This window comes from Protobothrops mucrosquamatus, unplaced genomic scaffold (assembly GCF_001527695.2).
Source record: "Protobothrops mucrosquamatus isolate PMUCROS unplaced genomic scaffold, P.Mucros_1.0 scaffold2192, whole genome shotgun sequence".
NCBI lineage: Eukaryota > Metazoa > Chordata > Lepidosauria > Squamata > Viperidae > Protobothrops > Protobothrops mucrosquamatus.
This window is the reverse complement of record NW_015388285.1, coordinates 101831-110887: the sequence shown is the minus strand read 5'-3', so window position 1 is coordinate 110887 and position 9057 is coordinate 101831. Positions and strand designations below refer to the sequence as shown.

The window sequence follows — 9057 nt, the reverse complement described above, 5'->3', positions numbered from 1 at the left end:
TTTAGGTCTTGATGTGAAGCAACTGGAAATACATTAGTTTATCTGATGAAGATGATAGAGCAGTCATTCTTCTTCTGTTGGACCTTTAGTTATCTCAACCATGTTACCCTTCTCTACTGCCTACAAGGAGACATTGCATTGTGGTGGCTTCACTCTTCAACTGCCTGAGAAATCCTATAAATTCATGCCAATCAAGGATGGAAAAGGAGGGGCACTGGAGCACCTTTAGCTTATCCAATGGGATCCATCCCATTCTATTAGGTGCTCCAAAACTAATGGAATCACTCATATCAGTAAAACGTAGATAACAGAGCTTTCTTATTACACAAGGAATATGATTCAGAAGGCTATTGCTACAGATAGAGATAAAGAACAAAACATTTCACAATTTCATGCTACAGAAGCTAACCAGACTATAGTTGAATTTTGCTTCCATGTTAGCTGCTTCTTCACCAGTGGTGGGGGATAGACTATCTGAGGAGGGGGGGCAATGGGGGAAGCAGAGCAAAGGTGATGCTTCTGTCCTGGCCACTCCTCTGGATCTTCTGCTTGCCCCACTTTGCCTAGAAGAGATGGATCCTCCTTCCCACTGGAGCTTATCTTTCCCTAATGAAAAGGGGCCACTCCCCACTTGAAGCTAATCACAAGCCACTGCAACCTCTTTTTTTCCTGCAAGACCTCTTTGTTTTTTGCCTTCATCTGGTTTCCACTCTAAGAATGAGACAGTCTTAAGTCTCTTTTTGTACTGGTATTTCCGCAGTACTTTCCCCCACAGTTTGGCACCATCCAAGGACAGCCTTGAGCTATGTAAAATCTGTTCCGTTTTTGTCATTTGTCACCTAACTTGGATGAAAGCCAGGGATTTGAAGCTGAGAGTAACAGAGGTAGAATAAGGCAGGGATTGGCAACTGGGAGCGGCCAATTTCACGCAGGTATTATTTTCAGCCCACTCAAGGATGGCTAGATAATTCTTCAAATCAACGGTGGATAAAAACCCTCGGGGAGATAAAGATATTTCTTCCGATTTCACTCGAATCCTAAATCGAGGCATTCGTGCATAAAGTAGTCCACGTTCACCCGTCGCACGCCGATTATGCTAAGCAGAATTCAAACGTGTCTATTTGCATGGCTAAGAAGACAGAAACACCAGCCAGGCTTTTTCTTTCTTTCTTTCTTTCTTTCTTTCTTTCTTTCTTTCTTTCTTTCTTTCTTTCTTTCTTTCCTTCCTTCCTTTTCTTTCTTTCTTTTTCTTTCTTTCTTTCTTCCTTCCTTTCTTTCTTCCTTCCTTTTCTCTCTCTCTCTCTCCCTCCCTCTCTCTCCCTCCTTCCCCCCTTTCCTCCTCCTCCTCCTCTCTCTCTCTTTTTCTTTTTTGAGCCGCAGGGAATTCTTATGGCCTGATCAAGGGTTAAGCGCTTCGCAGCAACCTTGGGGGGGGGGACCTTTGCTCATTGCTAATGAACTGACCCCAGATTGCCGCCCAGATTAATCCCTCTCCCACCATTCCGTGCTGCTGCCCTCCTCCTACTCTGTTCCCGCTCAAAGAAAGAGCTCTTTGAAAGCAGCAGCACAATGTGCCTCTCTCCCATCTTTTATTCCAAACGGACCGAATCCTTTGTGCTTCCCGAGCCGGATGGGAGGAGGGAGGAGCGCTCGGCGATGGCCGCCCGCCTAGCTCCATCCCTTCGCGAAGATGCTACTCGTCGTCGCCACGACCCCCCCAAACCGGCGTCCCAAAGGGCTCTTCTAGCATTGGGGGGGGGTTGCCTTTCTTGGAAGTGCCCTCCTCCCCCCGAGAGGCATCGGCCAGCAAGGGCCCCACCTTTCGACAAGCCATTGCCGCTTTAAGCGGAAGGCCATGCTGGGCGGTGGGTTGGGTCCCGGTGCTCCCCCTCGCCTCCCTCCCCACGTGGTCTCGGTTCTTGTGAATTTCAATCGCTAGAGGGTCCGCGGACAGACACCGGCCCCGCAGCTGAGGCTGGGGCTTCCGTCCGGAATCGGGGTTCCTCCTCATCGCACGAGCTCCTCCTCCCTGCCGCCTTTTAGGCAGGCTCCTGCCGGAATCTGGAACCGGCGACCGGCAGCCACCATGAGCCAAGGCAGCCCCGATCGGGCGAGCCGCGGGCTAGCGCAGCTTCCGAGTCCCGGAGCGGCGGACTAAGATCGCGGCAGCCTCCAAGCTCAGCACCAGCCGCGGGAGGAGAATGCAACGAGCGGGTCTGGCCGGGCTGGGCTCCGTGGCCGTGCTCTGGCTGCTAGCTTTGGCTTCCTTGGTGGGGCTGTGGAGCGGACGGATCGGGGACCCCAGGACGACCGAGCCGAAGTTCCCGCAGGAGCCGGCCGACTCGCCGTTCGGCGGCATCCAAGTAGCGCCGGCAGCACCGAGCCGTCCCCTCCAGACAAGTCGCCTCCAAGCCGCCCAGAAAACTTTCCGAGCGCTGCTCACGCTCCCGGGACAGTCGACGGAGCTCCAGGAGGGGCAGGGGGAAAGCGGGCAGGAGCCGCCGCCGCCTCCTCCTTCGGCTCGCCCTCGGCGGGAGAGGCAAGGCGCGATGGGCGCCGAGGAGCAGTTTCCCTTCTTGCCGGTGCGCGGCGGGGTTTTCTGGAGCCAGACCCTGGAGGCTAAGGTGCCGCCGGGCTTTCCGGCGGAGGAGACCGCCTCGTGGCTGCGGGCGGCCCGGGAGGCGCGCGTCGTGTCGCTCGAGCGCGGCGGCTGCGGTCGCAGCTCCAACCGGCTGGCCCGGTTATCGGACGGGAGCCGCGCCTGCGTGCGCTACGGCATCAACCCGGAGCAGATCCAGGGCGAGGCGCTCTCCTACCACCTGGCCGGGCTGCTGGGCATTCAGGAGCGGCTGCCGCCTCTGGCGCTCTCCCGGGTGGAAGCCCGCGGCGGGCAGTGGGCGGAAGTGCGCGACGAGCTGCGCGGCTCCCATTGGGCCGAGGGGGCCGTGGTGAGCCTGGCCCGCTGGGTGGACAATCTGACCGACGTGGTGGCCCCCGCCCCCTGGCAAGCTGAGGCGGGGGCGCCGGCGGCGGGCCGGAGGCTGCAGCCCCTGGCGGCGGGGGAGCTGAGAGGCCTGAGCCAGGCGCAGCTGGTGGAGCTGGTGCAGTGGAGCGACTTGATTCTCTTCGACTATCTCACGGCCAACTTCGACCGGCTGGTCAGCAACCTGTTTAGCCTGCAGTGGGACCCGCGCGTCATGCACCGGGCCACCAGCAACCTGCACCGGGCCCCCAACGGGGGATTGGTCTTCCTCGACAACGAGGCCGGCCTGGTGCACGGCTACCGGCTGCTGGCCATGTGGGACAAATACAACGAGCCTCTGCTGCGCTCCGTCTGCGTCTTCCGCGAGGCCACCGCCCAGAGAGTGCGGGAGTTGCACCGCCTGCGCAACGCGGCGTCCGAGCTGCTCAGGCTCTACCGGACTCGGGAGCCCCTGGCCGAGATTCTCGGCTTCCTCTCCGAACAGCAAGCCCAGATGCTCCAGGAGCGCATCGACTTTGTCCACAAGCACATTTTGCACTGCAAAGCCAAGGCCGCCGCTCCGTGATGCTCTTTGGCTTGGCGAAACCACCTGGATTTTATGAGACTCGGAAGGGATTCGGGAATGGGGGGAGAGAAGGGCGCCTGAAGGGGGGTCTTTCCCCCCCTATTCAAGGGCCTGGGGATCACTATCCATCCCTAAAGGAAATCAAGGCTGGAACCCACTTGGGGTTGACAGGAGCCCCTCCGTACAGAATGTTCCTGAGGTTTCACGGAGGAATACGTGGCAAGCCCAGCTAAAAATGAACAGGATTCCGAGTTTTTGTTTTGTGAGGATGAATAGCCAGTAGCTGAACTAGTTCTTGTCTCTCAGATACTTTGTTCCTGGAATCTATCTGCAGAATGTGATCTTTCTTTATCTGACACTCCTAGTGTTAAGTTCCCAGTTCCTGAAGAAAAAGCGCCTTGCTGCCAATTTCCACTCCTCTTGTGACAGCTGGGGAGGCCTGGATGTTTGGGAGAGATGCACTCACATGGCCTTCTGCACCCTGGGAACCTCCTAGATGCATTGAACCACATCTTACACCATGCCCCAGCTGGCATGGTGGCTGAGGGTGATAGAAGTTGTAATCCTGTTCAACAGGAGGGTGCCATGGATTAAAATGTCACAACCCCCCCTCCGTTTTTCAGAATTAGATGTAACAATCCCCCCCTCCCACCTTCTACCCCGGATCTGCACTATTGCCTATTACAGAAAAGGTCAAAAATATCTTCCTAGTCTGCAGTTTTTGTCAGAATTGCTGTGAAGATGCTGACAGTAGTTGGGAGTTAAAAACATAGCTGAGTTTAGGAGATGATTCATGCCTTTGATATAATCTATACATAAAAATTAGCTTTCTCTGTTCACATTTCCCTTATCGGATGTTAAAAGCTCTTAAAAATCAAATTAAAAGGTCCTGTACAAAAGCTGTGGCCAGTGCTTGAATGGAACACCTCCCTTGTCCTTCCACTGGACATCAAGAGCTACATGTGTTTCTTTGTCACACCCTTTTTTAAAAAAAAGAAAACTCCACAAAACAATTTAATATCTAGATACTGTAGCTCTACTTACAGAACATTGTTTTCTAGTGAATTTCCAGTCAACATGGACAGCAACAAAGTCAACAGTTATAACAAATATGCAGAAAAGTCAATGTTAACACCTTTTATCCCTTAACAGTGAGAAGTATTTGGCAAAAAAAATATGGTTCCACAGCATTTCTGTTTTATATGTAACCCACTATTGTATAATAAAATGAGGGGGGGGATTTCCAGGTTTATAGTATTGTCAGTGTAGTAAATTTTGATGCATTAATTTGGAGAAAGGAAAAATCAGTTTCTTGCACTTTACTTTCTTTTTATATATACATATATATATACAAAATCTTGTTATTTAAAAAAAGTCTGCATTTTAGGTACATGATATATGTTCTTAAGCCTTTCTGTAATATACTAAAGAACTGGATATTTCAGTAAAGATGTGTTAATGTTTTGCCTCTTTTGTATCCAAGTTTTAGATTTCATTGTTCTATGAAGTTTTTCTTTTCTTTTTCCATAATTTGAATGGATATTTTTCTTTAGCCCAAGAGAGTTAGTGATAGAGTTATTTCACACAGTAGGGAGAAGAATCTGGCATATAGACTTATTTTTTATAGCTGGATTTCCTGCATTAAAGTATTTAAAATCAGATGAATATCATAGGCTATATAAAACATACGCCTTGTAGATTTTACTGGTCTTTATAAGTGTCCTTCCACATGCTTCCAAGAAAACAATTATTCTAGTTTGATTTAATTCTGTCAGTTCAAATTTCAGCACAGCCTACTCTTGACTCTTTCACTGCTGTAAAAATCTTCCTTCAGAACTATCAAAATACTGTACTTATGACTATGAGCAATTTTCAATAGCTGTTAATTTCTTTTCCATTTTGGTTTCTGGCAAACAAGTTACAAATGAAAAATCTCTGCCAAGAATAATTTAGGACTTTTTTTTTTTTTTTAGCTCAGCTTCTCTTTTGACTGTGGTGGTAGTACCTACAGAAGCTGAAATTAAAAGCATCATGACTTTTGCTAAGGTTCAGTGCTTCAATCCAATACTGTATTTATGAATGGAAGTTCCATCCTTTTCATGACAGTCCCCTGAGTTTTAATGAATTGGCTAAGGGCATTTCTTAGAAATGTTTGCATATGGATATGCTGTTGTGGACTGATAACTTATGCTATGTATCAGTAACAATATTGGGGCTCAGATCTTTTGATACTTTGAAGAACCAGTTCTGTACAAGCGAAAGCAGAGGGAGAAGTTTTAATTTCCCACCAACTTTAATCACTTTGTCACATCTAGAGCATATATAGTGTTAGAGATTAGAGCCAGAAAGAATTCTTAAGAAGGTAGAATAAGTGTGCAGGACCTGAGTTCTGGAATTCTGTCTAGTTCTTTACCTGTAGCAGCTATAGTTGATGTGTATATTTTTGTCTGTGTAAAGGGGTACAGAAGCATTTCTATTTTCCCCATGCAGGGCATCTTGTCTGATTAAATATATGTGTGCCCTGGGAAGTAGAGGGCAGGTTGTATGTATGCTTTTCTAGGTCATGTGACCAGGAGAGATGTAAGCCAGAAAAATTTCTGGTGACAAAATTTTATGCAGAAAAAAAAAATCACTGGAAAGGAGAAAATTCATCATTTTCCTTCCACCACATCAAACATTAGCCTAAATACTTGTGCAATCTATAGATATTGGGATGGATATATTAATAGGAATCATTTGCATAGTATACTTTTCTGAAATATTTTCCAATTCAATTTTTTTTTCTGTTAACCAAGAGGTGAAGAGCTAAGAACTTAAAATGGAGCCATCAGCAATATTCTGATTCAGTGTCTCTCATATAGGGATGAACTAAGAGTATTTAAGTCTTTTCATTAGGTTGGAAAGAATAAAAAGGGTTTTTTCGATGGCTTCTGGTAAATTGCAGCCTTTCAAAAAGCTGTTTTTCAATGGTGGGATCTCTTTGAACCTTTGTGATCATAATTCCTTCACAAATGAACATTGTGGTGTTTGTAAGCAGGCACACCATGTCTGAGAAGGAAAAATTACGAACAATCTCTAGATGGGGGCAAAGAGTTAAGCGTTTTGTGTATTTCTTTTCTGCTATTTTAGTGGAAATCCATATTTTTACAACCCAGCTATGGTAGCCCTGGTTAAATACTGGACCTTCAAATGTTTTAACTAAGTTATAATCTCTGAGGGAAATGGATGATATAGAAATATTATATATATATATGCTCTTTCCTTCCACAGCTTCAATTGACAAGGTTCTTTATTTAACTCTTATTTATAGCTCACAGCTTTTTATCACTCCGCACAAAGCACAGGCTCCCATGTGGCTTCTTTTGCCATTTACATGATAATATGGAGTTTAACTGTGTAATTTTTTTAACGTGTATGTCAGCATGAGTTTTGTAGCTTACCAGATGCAGTGCCTCAAGATTCTTTCACCTAATGAAAATACATTGAAATAACATGGCAGCGGCAGCATACATTTAAAATCATCTATAAAGGTAAAAGGCAGTGCTGTAAACATCCCAAGATCTTTGTTTAAGCATTCTGGAAATCTCAACTGGATCGTGGCTTTGGCGGCTTAACAGATGATTCATCTTTCTTGCCATGGTGTCAAAACTAAGTCTCAGATAATTGCACCTTTCCGAAAGAATCACAGGGCGTCTGCTTTGATGATCAGTAACTATTTTACATGATACTCCAACAGTAGGTTCAGAAATGAGGGGCTACATGGAAAGCAGAGGAGAAAGAGGGAGAAAGCTGCAAGCAGTGGAAAAATGGCTTCATAAGGGACAATAAGGGTTGGAGTATAGATTCCAGAAGTATGTGTGACTTGGTTCAGACCTCACATTATAATACTGCTTTTAACAATGAATTACTAAATGAGAAATATTATCCTAGAAAGCTCATAGCATGAAGCTACAAATCATCATTTACAACCATAATGGGATACTGAGCCAAAACCTAAACAATAGAGTGTGATATGCATTTTGCCCTCCTTGGTTCCTTTATGTTGGTTTTATTTGGTTTGATCTTAATATTTTATTATAGAATTAATTGCTCTCTCAGTTAAATAGCAATAACATTTAGACTTATATACCACTCCATAGTGCTTTACACTGCTCTCTGGGTGATTTACAATGTCAGCATATTACTGGTTCCTCATTTTACCGACCTTGGAAGGATGGAAGGCTGAGTCAACCTGAGTCAGGATCAAATTCTAGACTGTGGGCAGAATTAGCCTGCAATACTGCATTCTAACCACTGAGTCACTAGGACTCCTATGAAACTGGGTGTTGATGAGGTGTATTTATATTCTGTCATTAGATTTCAGTGGGACTCTCACATACCTGAATATTCCTGCTTCCCCAGTTTATCTCTATTTAGAAAACTAGAGGAAAAAAATAGTTCTAGCCTAACATTCTGTATCTGAGTAAACTCTGATCTTATAATAATAATAATAAAGTTGGAAGGGACCTTGGAGCTCATCGAGTCCAACCCCCTGCTCAGGCAGGAAACTCTTTTCACTTCACAGCCTCTGATATTCTAAGGTTACCAATGAACTTAACTTATGCAGTTTTGTATTAAGACAACAACTTGAACAACAGAAATGTTGCTTTCTGGGCAAAGGCTTTCGAGAGACTTAGTGACAATGGACACAATCAACTTTTCAGCAGCTTTTAGGTAAAAGGCAAGATAGGGCAGGTAGCTTTAGCCTTGCTTATCTTTGAATTTATCTTGACACTGAATTGGAAACATTTTTCATTCTACAAAGGCCAAAATAACAGATTTTAAACGAGTTGCATTGTGTTCTGATTTACTTTCATAAAACTAGAACCTAGTTACTTGGCAAAGCATAACAGGTAAAGAATTTTTTTATCCTTTTCACAAGGAAAGCAAGAGCAATATATCTGTTTTGTTTTACTTTTTAAAAAACCTCAATTCTCCAGTCTTAACTTCCTCAGAACCGGAGGATGTTTACAGGGAGCTGAAGCAAAAAAAGGCTTAATAGTTTTACGTATAGTGTGAGGTTGAATAAAATTTATGGCTTAGCACAATGGGACAGGATATACAGTATATATTTAAGACATCATCTGCTTAACTACAGCTTCTTAAATCACAGTTTGCTGTATTTACACCTTTGCTTATGTGCAGATCAGATGTTTAAGTAAAAACATTCTCTAATCATTGAAATAACTATAAAAATGAAGTATTGTGAAATCATCTACTTACTTTTTATTGAAATCATTTTGTTACAATGATTAAATGATTAACTCTTATTTATTAAATCATAATAGTTCATTTCACACACCATATCATAAATCTTGGTTTACAAGCCACAATGGCCTGGACCTGCACAAAATGCTTCAACAAAACTATGCAAACCTGGTTCCCAGGCCTGAGGCAGCAATTCCCAAGCCTTGTGGGTAAGGTTGCTGTTGAATCCTTGTGGGATTTTAAAAATCAGATTGTTTTTTTC

The 9057-nt window shown here is 45.0% G+C and overlaps 1 protein-coding gene across 1 annotated transcript; it reads left to right on the top strand.

Moving 5' to 3' along the window:
* Positions 1 to 2201: 2201 nt before the first annotated feature.
* On the top strand, positions 2202 to 3548 carry FJX1 (four-jointed box kinase 1). The gene has a single exon (XM_015824302.1). It carries the CDS (start codon positions 2202 to 2204, stop codon positions 3546 to 3548), a length of 1347 nt encoding a protein of 448 aa, XP_015679788.1.
* Positions 3549 to 9057: the final 5509 nt, after the last annotated feature.

What these genes read in the sequence shown, in the direction of transcription:
- FJX1 (XM_015824302.1), top strand. Translation starts at nt 2,202, where the DNA reads ATGCAACGAGCGGGTCTGGCCGGGCTGGGCTCCGTGGCCGTGCTCTGG.